At 39.5% G+C, this 16,301-nt stretch overlaps 1 protein-coding gene across 2 annotated transcripts; it reads right to left on the reverse strand.

Annotated features, from left to right (window-relative positions):
* Positions 1 to 6,783: 6,783 nt before the first annotated feature.
* Positions 6,784 to 13,020, reverse strand: SRP19 (signal recognition particle 19). 2 transcript variants are annotated; one of them, XM_068535725.1, is made up of 5 exons: positions 12,870 to 13,020; positions 12,123 to 12,198; positions 9,731 to 9,802; positions 9,529 to 9,640; positions 6,784 to 7,330 (listed from the first exon to the last, which is right to left on the reverse strand). In XM_068535725.1, exons 1-5 carry the CDS (start codon positions 12,908 to 12,910, stop codon positions 7,197 to 7,199), a joined length of 435 nt encoding a protein of 144 aa, XP_068391826.1. In that variant the 5' UTR covers positions 12,911 to 13,020; the 3' UTR covers positions 6,784 to 7,196. The 2 variants fall into 2 exon arrangements, with proteins under 2 accessions (XP_068391826.1, XP_068391825.1); XM_068535724.1 differs by lacking the exon at positions 12,123 to 12,198 and having other exon boundaries at positions 12,870 to 12,999.
* Positions 13,021 to 16,301: the final 3,281 nt, after the last annotated feature.

Consider the following 16,301-nt stretch of genomic DNA (forward strand, 5'->3'; position numbering starts at 1 on the left):
TTTAAGCAAAATCTTAAGTAAATACAGATAAGTGAACCTTAAACACTGCTGTTTATTGACCCCATTCCTCACCTGGCCTGTAATTTTCCCCTGGTGGTAACTACCTGTCAGAGGAAAGACTTTCCCTAAAAACATACCAACCAAAAAAAGAGTTTCTACCAGTAATTAGCATTAGATGTAGAGGAAACCTAAACTACTCTTGACCTTTGAAATAACACAGGTTTGAACTGCACGGGTCCATTTACATACGGATTTTTTTCAATAAATACATACTACAGTATTACACGATCTGCGGTTGATTGAATATCCAGTTGCAAAACTGCAGCTCTGGAGAGCCGTTTGTTTGCAAAGTTATCACTGGATAGTTGACTGTGATAGCTGTCAGCTGTACTGCTTTCTACTGGCATAATGTATTACACACAGTCACATACAACTACTAGTTGGTGTTATTATTGCATGTAAGTATATTTTGATGTAGTAAACACGTATGTGCCTCCAAATCACTCTGTAGTTTAAGAGACCAAGAAAAGAATTTGGGATTTTATTTAAAATACCTACTTCTGGAGGGCGTACTTTGGTCAGCTTCATCTCCTACATTTGCTTATTACATGTCTGTATGTCTAGAATCATGGTGTTTAGAGTAATAGATACAATTCACATCCTTAGCCATCAAATATTACAGTTCTATATAATATAGCAGGAGAAAGTAAATATATTTGAGAATGACCTTATTTAGACGTTTTTCTGGCTTCTTACTACAATATTAGCTTATAAAGTATCTTTGTAAACACACACCTCAGAGAATTAAGAGCAATAAAGAGGTTATTTGGTCAAATCAGTGGTTCTCAAACTTGTGTGCATCAGGATTTCTTGGCGGGGGTTGCGGGAGCGGGAATTGGTAAAACAGATTGCTGGCCTCATCCCCAAAGTTTCTGATTCAGGAAGTCTATGGTGGGGCTGAAAAATCTGCATTTCCAACAAGATCCGAGGTGATGCTAATGATCCAGGAATCACAATTTGACACAAAACCACTGGGTTACACTTAGTATACAGAGGTTTTCAGGCCTGGGCTGTGCATTACAATCATCTGAGCAGCTTTCAAAAAATACTGGTATCTGCCTCCACTACCAGAAATTCTAACATTAATCTACTATACACCCAGGTGCCAGTATTTTAAAACTCTTCAGGTGATTCAAATATGCAGCCAGGGTTGAGAATGTGAAATAAAATTCGTATTTATGGCAAGACAAGAAAAATTTAAACATAAAAATTCTTCTCTGTCCTTTGGTCTCCCCTCTCCCCCCAGTGTGCATTGTGTACCCACATTATGCATTGACCAAAGCTCCCCCATCAGCAGGAATACCTGCAGGAATACCATAAATAGCAACATTCTCCTAGCATCAACAAGACAACTCCTTGAAAGATAACAGGCCTTCTTGAGCTTGTAAAGGTTCACATGACCCACCACGATGGCACTTAGATCTGGATTATGAAAACTGTCAAGTACAAACACATCATTTAACATACAGCCCTCTGTCTCCAAAAAAACCATATATAAATTGTGTCTTGACTTCTAATGGGCAGGACAATTCTCAGAGCTTTCTGAGATGCTCTTCCCGGGTTTGAGGATGCTCAATCCTCAAATTTGGCTTGAATAAAATTTTCCCGTTCTTTCTTAGATCGACTGATTAATTTTTTGCCAACAAGAACTACTGGTAGAGACTACTAGTAAGGTCAAGAATCCCAAGGTCTGGAGAGTTTGTCTTAGCTCATTAGTTCACCTGGTGTGTTAGTTTCCTATTGTTGCTGTAACATATTACCACAAATTCAGTGGCTTAAAACAACACAGATGTATTAGCTTACAGTTCTGAAGGTCAGACATCCAAGAGGTTGGCAGGGCTGCATTACCTCTGGAGACTGTAAGGGAGAATCCATTTCCTTGCTGCTTTCAGCTTCTACATGCTGCCTGCATTCCTCGGTTTGTGGCTACCTGGTACTCTGACCTCTGCTTCCCTTTTATAAGCACCTCTGTGATTACATTGGGCCCACCTGGATAATCCAGGATACTCTCTCCAGCTCAAGATCCTTAATCTCATATGCAAAGCCTTTTGCCATGTAAAGTAACATACTCACAGGTGGTTTTGTTTTTTTCGTTTTTGTTTTTTTCTTTGCGGGGGTGGCAAGTGGTAGGGAGAGCGGCCCATTCTGCCTACCCCACCTAGTCTCTCTTTGGGTACAGAAATTTCATTATAGTTACCCTCAATATCAAAATAACTGCAAAGAGCACCTTAATGTTGGGAGGAAACTAAAAAAAAAGAGGGTTTAGGGAAGAACTATTTATATCCAAGTAAAGACTGGAGGTTTATCCTCTGGAGATAGTAAGAGGATCTTTGGAGTAGGGGACACAGGCAGAGTTAAGGGAGGGAAGTTGCATTAAAAACAGGATTGAGCAACTAAATGCTGAGACCCATTAGCCCCACCCTGCCTTCTCCCACTAGGCTCCCAGATCTTTATCCTCCTGGAAGCTTCTTAGACTTCTCTCTGGGGAAGCACATCAGCCTAAGAGAAAACACCTCTGATCTTGGAAGTTTCCCCTAAAATGTCTCAGCCAGATATCCCTTTAGTGAAACTCACAGTCTGCAAGCCCTTCTTATGTGCTCAGAACTTCCAATCAACTTTTTTGGTCTTTCACTCTTAAAAAAAAAAATTAAGGAAAGCCACTTAAACATGACAGGGATCTAAATAAAAGCAATTTTTTAAAAAAGTGACTTGGAAGTAAAAGGATATAAACCATGCCCTCTAAGAAAGAATAAATTACATCCATGAAATAAGAATAGAATGCTAGAAAAAGGAAACATTTAGATGACAAAAGAGCTTCCAGAAGTTGAAAATAACAAGAAAAATGAAAAGTTCAATAGAAGGGTTGGAAGATAAAGCTGAGAAATTCTAGGAAACAGAACATAAAGACAAAGAAATGGAAATAAGAAGAAAAAAAGATAAGAAAATTTTAGGACTTGCCCCGCAGCTCCAATATTCAAATAAGGAATTCCAAGATCAGCTCTCCGGCTATAGGATGTCTGGATGCTCAGAGCCTGAGGTCGATGCCACAAGGACCCTGGGGGAAGAGGGGCTCTGTTCTCATCTTTCAATAAAGCTGTTGGTCTAATTTTTTTAAAAAAGCAATTCCAAGATCAGAAAGGGGAGAAAAATCATCAATGAAATTTTCAAGAAAATCTCCCAGAACTGAAGAACACAAGTCTCCATATTGAAAGGGCCCATTAGGTACCCAGTACAATAGACAAAAGGAGACCCACACAAAGCACACTATTGTGATATTTAAGAATACTGAGATCTGAGTTTCAGTAAGAAAAATGTGAGTCACGATAGATCATGAACTAGAATGGCTACAACAGAAGACCATGAAGCAATGCCCGTAGACTTCTGAAATAAAATGATTTCCAATTCTAGTTCTATACCCAGCCAAACAGTGTGAGGGTAGAATGATGACACTTTCAGATATGCAAAGTCTAAGAACATTTACCTCCCTTACCTTTTTCCCAGGAAGATCCTGAAGATGGGCTACACAAAACAAAGAAGTAACTCAAGAAAGAATACATAACATGCAGAAATACAGGATATCCAAAAACAGCAAAGTAGTGAAGCGAGTCACACTCTGAATGATGGTTAAGAGAGAGCCCTGAGTGAAGCTGTGCACTGGGTGGAAAGGGTAACTAGTAGAGATTAGAGCCAGGTGAAAGGCTCCAGAAGAGACTTCTTTAAAAAGATGAAATGAATGAACTACTTGGGCTTCCCTGGTGGTGCAGTGGTTAAGAATCCGCCTGCCAATGCAGGGGACACGGGTTCGAGCCCTGGTCTGGGAAGATCCCACATGCCACGGAGCAGCTAAGCCCATGCACCACAACTACTGAGCCTGCGCTCTAGAGCCCATGAGCCACAACTACTGAGCCTGCGTGCCACAACTACTGAGCCTGCGCACCTAGAGCCCGTGCTCCAAAACAAGAGAAGCCACTGCAATGAGAAGCCTGCTCACCACAACGAAGAGGAGCCCCTGCTCGCAGCAACTAGAGAAAGGCCGCACACTGCAATGAAGACCCAATGCAGCCAAAAATAAAAATAAAATAAATTAATAAAAAACAAAAAAAATAAACTATCTGACGTGAACAAACTATTTGTAAGGACGTTTTGACAACTGATAGTTTATGGCTGAGTTAGTGACAAATATTCAGAAAACTGAGCAAATAAAAGAAAAAAAATTAGCCCCAAAGAAATAAAAAATAACCGTAGCATACTCAAGAGTGTTTCTGGAGATCAGCTGGGGATCTTCCTAAATGCATTCCAGTTCTGGGCTTGGGCCAGAGATTCTGCATTTTTCACAAGCTCCCAGGGGAGCCCAGTGCTGCTGGATCCCTGACCGTAATTTTGAACAGCGAAAGTACTACGTGGTTCAGCTATGAATGGAATACAGGATAATAATGTAAACTCTGAATAGTGATTAAAATTATAAAATACAGTGGTAGGAGGGAAGATGGGAAAGATGCATGCATGTGTTGGGGGTAAAGGAAGGAAAACGAAATCATCCTCTTTTACAGATGGAAATTAATGCCTAAAATTGAAACTATTAAAACTGGCTGGCTCTTTAAATTATGTACAAGTATAATATTGATAACAATAAAGTCCTTAAAAAAAAAGGCAAAGGATGTGAACATAATTCACTGAAATAAATACAAATGACATTTCAACATATGAATAAATGCTCAATTTTGCTCATTAGAAAAGAGTCTATTTTTCACTTGATTGGGAAAGAAGCAAAGTTAATTATTCACTGATTGCAGCAAGATGAAGAAACAGCAATATGTTACAGCAGTAGTTGTGAAACCTTTTCTGACAATCCTATTGCCCCATAACTAAAAGAATTTTAGATTCTAGTCATCTTTCTGTAAGAAATCTTTTAAGTTGACTGCCCCAGTACCCACTCTCAACTACTCACTTCCTTGGCTGCGTCTACTATCAGGACTGAAAGGCTGTATTTCACTTTGTGCCAGAGTTCTCAACAATGAAACTTAAGTGAAAGTTGGCCAGGAGGGATTTTGAGAAATCTTTGGCTTTCCTTTTAAGGGGGGGACAGATGTGGAACTCTGATACAATGTTGGGTCTGGTAACAGCCCTTTTACAAGCTTGCGACAACTGTAAGGATGTTAGAAACATGCCATGGATAGTGGAGTAGAAAGGTATGAGGGCATCACTGAGCAACCTAACCAACACCTATAATAACCTTTGGGTTTCATGTTATTTGAAAAAATTTAATTCCTGCTTAAGTCCCTCATTGTTTTGTTACACAGCCAAACACATTCCTAAGTGATACACTTCCCCAAAGAGGGCTTCTCTGAATCATGTTTTGCACCCCTGTATTTATTTGTAAGTCTGATATATAAACTGCTGTACTATTATGTTCACTATAAAACGTATTAACAACAGAAGTCATTAGAGAGAAAAAAACCTAAGTAGCAATTCTAATACTTCTTCCTGCATACCAGTGGATCATCTCATACAGCCTGGATGTGTAACCCCTTTTAAAGCTCTGAAAGTCTGGCTTCGTTTATTCTGTAATCACTTGGAATTGTTTGATATCAAGCAATGAAAACTTAAAGAAATGGGGATTTAAAGAAGGACATAAGGGAGCTCATAAGATTCACAGAAGAGCTATACCAGGCCTCAGGAAGACAGGAATCAGGATAGCTCAAATTTGTAAACAATTCCCATCACCATCTGTACTTGTGTTTCTACTCCAGATTTAAAATTCGTGAGAAATAATCCACTGGCCTGGCTTGGATCATATCCTGTGGTCAGGATGCAGTCCTGTAATTAACTGCCCTTCCAGAAGCACATGGAGTCAGGGAAGGCAGTTCCCCAAGAGATGATCAGTAGACAAAAACATATGGCTGGATAAGGAGTCTCTTAAATTTTATACAAAATCACCACTTTTAGAACAGTGCTTTGGAATAAAGTCAGAATCACCAATCCAATTTAGTTTCTTGAAAAACTGTTTATGTCAAGGTGCTAAAGCATAGGTAATTTTAGAACTCCAATTAAAATAATATTCTTAAGTCTACACAATAAGCAAATCTAAAGCTTAAACTCCAGGACTTTCCACATGCCAACAAACTAGTAATTGATTAAACAATTCAATTACAATAATTGAGTAGAAGAATATATCTACAGAGTGAAGTCAGAAAGAGAAAAACAAATATCATATATTAATGCATATATGTGGAATCTAGAAAAATGGTATAGATGATCTTATATGCAAAGCAGAAAGAGAGACACAGACATAGAGATCAAACATAGGGATACCACGAGGGAACGGGGGGGTGGGATGAACTGGGAGATTGGTATTGACATATATACACTACTCTGTGTAAAACAGATAACTAATGAGAACCTACTGTATAGCACAGGGAACTCTACTTGGTGCTCTGTGGAGACCTAAATGGGAAGGAAATCCAAAAATGAGGGGATATATGTATATGTACGGCTGATTCACTTTGCTGTGCAGCAGAAACTGACACAGTAATGTAAAGCAACTATACTCCAAGTAAAAAAAAAAAAAAAGAATATGATCTACAGACTGCCTGTTCATAGACCTCCAAAAGGATTTAACCACTTTCTTCTGGTTTTAGGCTCACACTACGCTTCCACTCCCCGTTTTATCCTCTTTATCTCCTCTACTGGCATTAATTAGTTCGTAAGCAAAAGCTACAAAAGTCAGTTTGAAATTTTATTTCATTAACTTAAAAAGATGAACAAAATGTGTACTTCAAATCTCATTAAACTCATTTATCTGAAACACGTTTACACAGAGGACAAACAGATATAGGATTTCAAGTAACTTATGGTAGAGTCCACTGTCCATTTAAAAATATGATTCTTTCTTTCACAAAAATTCTGCATTAAAAGGCAAAAAGAAAAAATTTCTTTTATACTGCCTAAGAGCTGGATGCATACTTCTGATGTAAATTTATTTCATTGTCAACTCTGATGCTGAAGCTGGTAGGCACAAATGTTCATAGTTCAGTTAAATGATGCAAACAGAAAGCTTCTGTTTCTCTCAGATACAAATGAGAAACCTCCATTCATGTCTCTTACAGTAGTACCACATCCTTGATTCTCATACCAGGTCACTTCTTCTTCTTTCCTTTCCCTTTTTTACTTCCCTCTCCTTGCTGAAGACTTTGGTCACCACCTCCTGTTTTTTGTGTCCTTGTTTTCAGTTTAGGTATCATTTCTGCAGCATACAACATTACTGACTTACCTAGGAACAAGAAGTTAGGCTTAGTGTATAATCTGAGAAATAAGACATAAAAGGTTGCTAACTTGAAAATCATAAAGTTTAAGAAATCATCACCACATCAAGAAAATAAGAATTTAAAAAGAAAAAATCAAATGACCATGAAGACAATGATTTGCTCAAGTGGGGACCTTTCCTGGAGAAAACGTATTAAGAACAATGCTGAAATATTTAAATGAACAAAATAAAAATTTTGATCTTGGTCCTAGGAATTGACTTGAAGATCAAAGGAAAATATATCTAAACATAACAAGCTGGAAACAGAGTCAGGATATCATTGTAACTTAAGCTAGGAAGCACAAGCCCTCTCAGTCTTACAACAAAAACCCATGTCATTAAGCTACAAAATATGTTACTCACATGTCCAAATGATCTATGCATACATGCACCCCTGCTCTGGGCACCAACCACCTCCTCCAGCTCCAGTAGCTGCTTTCAACACACCCCACTGCTCAGCTTTGTTCTTTTTACTTTCTTACTATTTTCTTACTGGAAACAGTAAGCAACATCTTTTCAACTGTAATTTTTACTTCTATGTTATTAACTAGTCAAAGCAAAAGGTTGATGGTTTTTTTGTTTTTTTGTCTTTTGACTTGTAAGAAGTAGTGTAGGAAGATGCCAAAGAAAAGAAAAAATACACTGAATATACTACCTGTCATTCCCGAGTCAGACCCTTAAGTTTCTAGAAATATCTACCAATCCTGACAGGTTTTGGTAGATACTAATAACCAAATAATTATGTTAGAATAATAACCAGTTATTTTAATTCAATTAAAAACAATTCAGTTGTCACTTTGGGGTTATTGTGTCAAGAAAAAAATTAGCAGCTCCATTTAAAAAACCTAGAACATATTTTTTACAAATAAAAAATTCAGAAAAGTAAAGAATTACATGTAAATAAATACTCATCTTCCCAATACACCGAGTTAATATATTGGAATACTGAAGTATGTTTTGTTTGGTTCTCGTTGTTTTTTAAGAAATAAAACACTAGAACTAATGCTACAATCTACTCTGACCATCACACCCCTGACCACACTCCTCACCCCCTACTCGCCATTAGGTTAACTAGTACCTTGAGACTTGGTGTTTCTTTCCAGTCCATTTCAAAAGTGTTTATATATATATCAATAAACAATACTGCATATACATCAATCAATAAACAGTAATATTTTGTATTTAAATGTATACCTAAGTGGCACCACACTATGCATATCTCTTGCGTTTTTCACTCAATATGGCTTTTTATTTTTAATTTTTAAAATTATTTATTTATTTTGGCCACCCCACGCAGCTTGTGCGATCTTAGTTCCCTGACTGGGGATTGAACCCCAGGCCCCTGGCAGTGAGAGCACAGAGTCCTAACCACTGGACCGCCAGGGAATTCCCTCAATATGGCTTTTTATTTTTTTATTTAATAAATTTATTTATTTTATTTATTTTTTGGCAGCGTTGGGTCTTAGTTACTGTGCGCGGGCTTTCTCTAGTTGCAGTTAGCGGGGGTTACTCTTTGTTGCGGTGCGTGGGCTTCTCATTGAGGTGGCTTCTCTTGTTGTGGAGCACGGGCTCTAGGCACGCGGGCTTCAGTAGTTGTGGCACGTGGGCTCAGTAGTTGTAGCTCACGGTCTCTGGAGCGCAGGGTCAGTAGTTGTGGCGCACGGGCTTAGCTGCTCCACGGCATGTGGGATCTTCCCGGACCAGGGCTCGAACCCATGTCCCCTGCATTGGCAGGCAGGTTCTTAACCACTGCGCCACCAGGGAAGCCCTCAATATGGCTTCTTAAATTTACTGATAGAAATGAATAACAGACCTCAAGGGTCTCTAGGATCTGAAATAGCAGTAATGTATGACCATTTAATAATTTCACATTCTTAACCTGGGGACAATGATAGGACTTCCAGAGGTTTATAAAATGTTCACGCAACAATTTTTTTTTTTGGAGAAATGATTAGTAGGTTTCATCACATTCTCAAAGGTCCTTAACTTAAAAGAAGTTAAAAGCATTGTTTACCTCTCTGCATCAGCAGTAGCCCTTTTTCTAAATTAATCTATAGAATGCAAATTATGTTTTTGACCTGTCAAAAGGTCAGTTTTAGAACATTTTTGGCAGTGTAGAGGAGTAACCTATCCCAAACTTAATTCATTCATTAAAAAAAGCTTACGTGATGGGAACTGTACAAGACAGAGGCTGCCATCTTCCTGTTTGAGCTGGACCCGGACTCTGCCCCTGTACTGAAGATCACGATTCCATTCTCTAGAGTACATTTTATTTTTCTAACATAAAGAAATAAAAACAGGCTTTAAGAAAGTTATTATGTCAATGAGATGAGTATGGAAAATAGTGAACAAAGAACCACATCATACCTCAAGAAATACATTAAGTCCAACTGCTGAGCATACATCTTGAATCTCTGTAGCTGTAGGATTTTCAACAGCCTGAAAAGTTAAAAACAAAAACACTAAATAGCTCAGCTTTAAGTGGATATTGCTACATTGTTGTATAAATCATTTCAAATACTATGATCAAAACACATACCAAAATCCTAGGTTTCTTTTTTTTTTTTTTTTTTTTTACTAGGTACAGTTGTTTCAATTGTAATTTTTAAATTCCTGGGACTCACACTGATTCATACTTGTGTATCCACCTCCCTTCCAAGAGAACATAAACTTCACAGGGTTAATACCGGTTAAACAACTATTACAGATGCAACCATTTCCTCCCTCCCTCCTTTCTTTCTTTCTGTCTGTCTGTATTTACTCTTTGGTTTCCATACTCAGCAAATTATAAGGTATAACAACAGTATTCAGGATAGACAAAGCTTAGTATGGGTAATGGAGATTCCACTGCTTAATGAGGAGCAGTGTTTGTTCTTATCATCAAGTACCCTTTCTGGCTCCTCCAGAAGCCCTCAGAATTCTGTAGTCATTAATGGTACACTTTGATGGACACATCTGTCTATTAAATAAATATATGCTAGGAACTGTCTTTGCCACAAGGGTCTTTTTTTCAAGAAGTCTACATAATACAGATGCAACCACTTTAGAAAACTGTTTGGCAGCATCTACTAAAGTTAAATGTATGCTTTTTTTATGGCCATGCAATTCCACTGCTATAGGTATGTATTGAGGAAAAATACAAAATAGACAATCTCAACAATGTTCACAGTAGCACTATTTTTAATAGCCCCAAACTAGAAACAACCCAACTATCCATCAATAGTAGGCTGGACTGTGGTATATACACACAATGCAGTGCTACAGAGCAGTGGCTTTCAGCAAGGTAATTTTGCCCCCTGACATTCAGCAATGCTAGGAGACATTTTTGATCATCACAACTAGGGTGGGGTAGGGCACTGGCTTCTGGTGGGTAGAAGCCAAGGATGCCGCTAAACCCCCCACAGCACAGCACAGCACAGCCTCTGCAACCATGAATCATCTGGCTCAAAACGCCGGTGGTGCTGCTGTCGGGAAACCCTACAACAGAGCAATGAGATTCAACAAACTACACTCACAAGTGCAGGGTATAAGCACTCGTAAGCTGAAACGTCATAAGCTTCATGTTCACTGAAATCAGACAGACATAAAAGTACATAGTGTGTAATGCCACTGAAACAAAATAAGAAACAAGCAACAGTAATCTACGGTATCGGAAGTCAGGGCAGGGGTCATCCTTTGTAGTGAGTGTATGTGGAGGGAACAGAGACTAGGAAGGGACATAAAGGAATCTTCCTGAGTGCTGGTAACATGTTCTTTTTAAAATCTGGGTGCTTGGTTACCCATGCGTACTCATTTTATGAAATTTAATCAAAATAAACACAAGATTTACATATGTTTATGTATGTATGCTATAAATCAATAAAGCTAAAAACAATTCAATCATTCTCCAAATTATCCTGAGAGCTTGCTTCCAGAGGCCTCTGTCAATGTGGCTTGATGTTAGGCATTACTCTGAATCAGTGCTTTGGCGTCTTCTCTTTTACCCTGTAGCAGCAAAGTAGACTTTCCTCTACACATTTAAGCAGTAAAATGAGAGATATTAAATAACACAAAAATAATGTATTGCTTCAGGTCAAGTTCCTTAAATCCATCATCAGATTATAAAATGTAAATTAATCTTAAAAAATATAGACTATAACATTAATTTTGAAAATGAAAAGCTACAAAGACCCCCTTCACTTGGCACTAGGCACTTTCTAAACTTAAGCCACAAGGCCAACTAAGAACTCGGGTTTTTCTACTGAAACAGCACAAGGGGGAAATCATCTCTTTTAAAACTATAAACACCTACTTTTAAAAAGTATTAATTTTAAAGTAACTTTACCCCTCTCAAAAAGAAGACGATGACGATGATAACAGACATAAAACTGTAAAACTCAACATATCTGAATTTTCTGCAAGTCTTGTTTAAAAACTCAGCTGCATTCTGTATATCATATTGTACAATGCCATAATTTTGGTTTCCTTTATTAAGGGAAAGAGTGTCATAACCTTAAGTTTAAAAAAACAAAAACGTGCAAACCCTACAACGCTCCACCCACAACTTCCTTCAAACACAGGCTCATGAAGAACCACTTAAAAAATTCTTTCAGTTATGAATCAGTGCCCTCCTGCATCACCATTATTAACGAAAGCACCCCAATTGTTGGCTGCCGTTCTCCTCATGCCCCAAACAATGGAGTAAAGTAAAAGAAGTCTTTGTGGCCCTGACAATACAACCTCCCCAGGCCCTCAAGGACAGAAGCACCAGCCCGCTTACCTTACTTATGGGGATTCGCCGCCCCTCCGCTATGGTCTTCTTGTTATTTAAATAAGCAGGATAGATACAAATGAACCTGCCACAGGAAAAGCCCAGCTGGTATCACTAGAGAAATATTTCCAAAAATTCATTCATTCTTTCTTTCATCATCATCATCATCAGGATTGCCGGTACACCTATACTATTATGTGCTTAACTTTTTTTCTTTAAACTGCCTCCCCTCTACTTAAAAAGCGAACTTTAACTTACTATCTTAGATGGAAAAAAACATCACTTGCTAGAGGGAGGAAGGGAGGGAGGGAGAGAGGAAGGAAGGAAGCAGCGCCGTAACTGTTCAGTTAGATACAGGTGCCTGTCAAAAGCTTCTGAGGGCGGGGCCTGCTCTCTCATATAGAAACTAAGGAGTCAGAGGTATTAAAGGCTTGAAAGAACTCAAACGAGCCTTTCCGAACATACCAACAACTGAAAGAACAGATTTTTCACACTGTGATTACTTAACGTCATGTCCACGTAGCACCCAAAGTCCTCTGTCTCACGTACAGGTAAACACTGAGCTAGGTTAAGTTGGGATCTAGGGACCTGCGAACAGCCCTGGCGCAGCCGGCCTCAGGGAGGAACGGACGCCGGAGGACAGGCCCGGAGCCCGGGGCTGGGGCTGAGCTCCCCCGGCGAGCCTTCCTCAGGGCTGGGGAAGGCTGCGCAACACCCGCGGGCTCGCCGCAAGCCCCGTCCTCTCTCCGGACTCACCTGTCCTGGTCGGCCGGGGACCGCGCAGCGGCACAAGCCATCTTCACCCAGCCCCCAAGCCAAACCTGCAGGGAAACACCCGGCCTGAATTCAGCTCGGAGATTTCCCAGACCACCCCATTTCCGGCGGAAGTCCTGCCCACCGAAGCGCCTATGCGTCCGCCGCTTTTCACCGTCGGTTTGTTCCAGCACCTGTCGCTCGGCGTCAGGATGTCTAGTTTCTGACGTGGCGTCGAAACCTCTCGCGAGAGGGTTCACGAACGCTACTAATTACTTCGCTTCTCAAGATCTCGCCAAAACCAGCCCTTGGGGCGCTTGCTCTTTCACTAAAATTGGCTTAAGCGTTTACGCGCTTTCTTGGCCAATTTCACATTGCGTTTGGATGGTGTTAACTTCTCTCGTCCTTAGAGTAGGGCTCCACACCACGGGTGATCTGTGAGTTCCGAGCAAGTTGTTAGAGTAGGCAAGAAAATACCCTTTATGTTTAATCTTTAACCGCTCCTGGGCCCTGCAGCTTGCTTTCAACTTGGCAAAAATGGAACTAGCAAAATTACTTGGCAGTGTATTTCAGTGTGCTGTGTAATGTTAGAAATTTGACTATACACTTTTCAAAACCTTTACCCTAAAATTCACTGTATTTTTACATACCTTAGGTTAATTGCAAAGCACTGTTTGAGCATCCCATTCTTTAAACACAACTTTATTCCTATTTTCGTAGCGGCCGTTTATTCAGAAAACCGTACAAGGTAAAATAGGTATTTTCTTCTAAAAATGAAAAAACAAAATAAACAAAACAAAAATCTGCCCAAAGGCTTGAGTCTCCGCGAGTCTCCGCGAGGCTGGGTAATTTTCGCCATTCAACGCTAATGATGGCTGAGCATAAATACCCAGCTGGTCTGACTGGAAGCCCCTGATTTTTCTCCATCCCCTCAGTTCCTGTCTCTCAATCTTCCTTGTACTAGTGTCTTAGTTTGGTGGATTAGTTTGGTGCTGATGTATATAAATGTCTTACTTCTTTCTGAAGTGCACAAGATTCCCGTAAAAAGAGCTTCATGCAATGACCAAACCAAACCAGTTTCTACAGAAGTCTGAGAATTTGCCCTAGGATAACTGTCACGGGGGGTGGGGGGGGGGGAATTCCAGAGCACACCGTGGTGTTTATGAGTAAGATTTGTCTACATTCCATCTCCAGTCTCTGTTGGATTCATATCTATTGATATATCTTGGTGTAGGAGGGTAGACTGTAAGTAAAATTACTTTTAGTGAACCTGTTTCATTACAAATCCTTTAAGGCATTTGAACACAAGCAGTACTGCTTTGGTACTCTTACGGGGAAGTGTTATACCAAATACCAAAGTGGAGGACAGGTGTTCTTCCACTTCTAGAGGAATAGAGTGCAACTTCTGGACACCAAGAACTCCTGACAGTATGGTCCCCACTTAGGCACCACCAAGATTCTGGCTGGTGTCTAATGGAGAGCACTTTTGGTAGATCTGGTTGGTTTGAAAAGACATAACATGAGAACATTTACTGAGCTGAAGACTCAAGATTGAAAAGACTCAGTACTAAAAGATAGGGCTGTGAAAACAAACACACACATGGACTTACACTAGTAAAACTGCTTTATTTCAAGGATAAAAACAAAACTCTAAAAACACCAAGTTAGGAAATAAAAGTTATCTATAGGAGAAAAGAACTCTGACTGACTGTTGAATTTCTTAGACACAGTAAACATTAGAAGTTAAGAGTTTTGAAGAAAATGAACTGTGACTGAAGTTGTGACCCAAATTATCCTTTGTGTGAGGGCAAAAGAAAAACAATTTTAAACAAGCAAGGATTTAGAAAGTATATTCCCAACTTAGCTTTTCTGGGAAAAAACAAACAAACAAAACAAAACTATTTAAGGACATACTCCAGCCAAGCCAAATTATATTAACATAAAGATTTGAAGAAAGTGTTTCCTCTATGCTATATAGGGGAAACAGTGGTGAACACTTATATCTAAGTGAATTCAAATAATTATTAATAATGTGATGGTGAAGATAACTGCAATTGTTAAAACAAGATTCTGAAAATTAAAAACAAGTGAATCCGTTACTACTGGAACAGAGATTTTGCAGAGAACTTAGATTTCAACTGAAATAGTGTATGTCTCTGTTTCTAAAATCATTACCTGCTACATCACCAGGGTTTTCATAGGACCTTGACTTCTTACCATTTTTTCTGCCTTCTCTTTCCTTTTGTCTTCCTGTCTCTGTTCCTCAACCCCCCCATTCCTGGGTACCCCAAGAACCCCACGTTCTTGCCTCTCTTAAGCACACCTATGAGATTTTCTCTAATCCTCCTCCCACTCAAACTCCAGGCTTGGCTTTACAGATCCCAAACCCACCAACGTCCTCAGCTAAAGAAAAGGACCTTTTGAGAATTTTACCTTAACAAGAGCCACCCTTTCTGGAAGGAAGTTGTGGTTTTAAATAATAACTCTCCTTTTGTTTTGTATAGACGAAGTCATCTGTCAAAGACTGACAGTGTCACTGGTTCCATGGTTTTTGTCAGTATCCCTTTGTGTTTGTAATTTTGTTTCATACACTTGATGCTCTATCATTTGATGTTTAAAGAAAGTCATAACTGATGTTCACCTTCTTTTCATTATGTTTGATGTCTTTTATCCAGAATTATAGTTTGACATAAATTTACCTTTACTGTTTTCTTTGCATTTGCCTGTGCAAAAGTGGTTGTGCTTTTAGTTTTATACATTCTGGATCATTTTTAAAATTAATTAATTATTTATTTTTTATGTTTTTGGCTGTGTTGGGTTTTTGCTGCTGCGCGAGGGCTTTCTCTAGGTACGGCAAGCGGGGCTACTCTTCGTTGCGGTGCACGGGCTTCTCATTGCGGTGGCTTCTCTTGTTGTGGAGCACGGGCTCTAGGTGTGCAGGCTTCAGTAGTTGCAGCACAGGGCCTCAGTAGTTGTGGCACTCGGGCCCTAGAGTGCGTGGGCTTCAGTAGTTGTGGCACGTGGGCTCAGTAGTTGTGGCTTGTGGGCTCTAAAGCGCAGCCTCAGTAGTTGTGGCGCATGGGCTTAGTTGCTCCACGGCATGTGGGATCTTCCCAGACCAGGGATCGAACCCGTGTCCCCTGCATTGGCAGCTGGATTCTTAACCACTGTGCCACCAGGGAAGTCCCCATTCTGGATCATTTTAAATGTGTCTTTTACTAATGGCGTATAATTGGAGGATATTTTTTTTTACTTGACTCCAACCTGAGGGTTATTTTACCATATGTGCTCAATCCACTCATTATTTGGTATTACTGTGTCATTATATGCTTCTTTGTGGCTAATTCTCCCTCTCCCATTTTCTCCATTCTTTGATATTTTGTTCAAGTATTCTTAGTTATCTTTGACTAATGCTTTGGATGGAAATTTTTCTTT

This window comes from Eschrichtius robustus, chromosome 2, assembly GCF_028021215.1.
Source record: "Eschrichtius robustus isolate mEscRob2 chromosome 2, mEscRob2.pri, whole genome shotgun sequence".
Classification (NCBI taxonomy): domain Eukaryota; kingdom Metazoa; phylum Chordata; class Mammalia; order Artiodactyla; family Eschrichtiidae; genus Eschrichtius; species Eschrichtius robustus.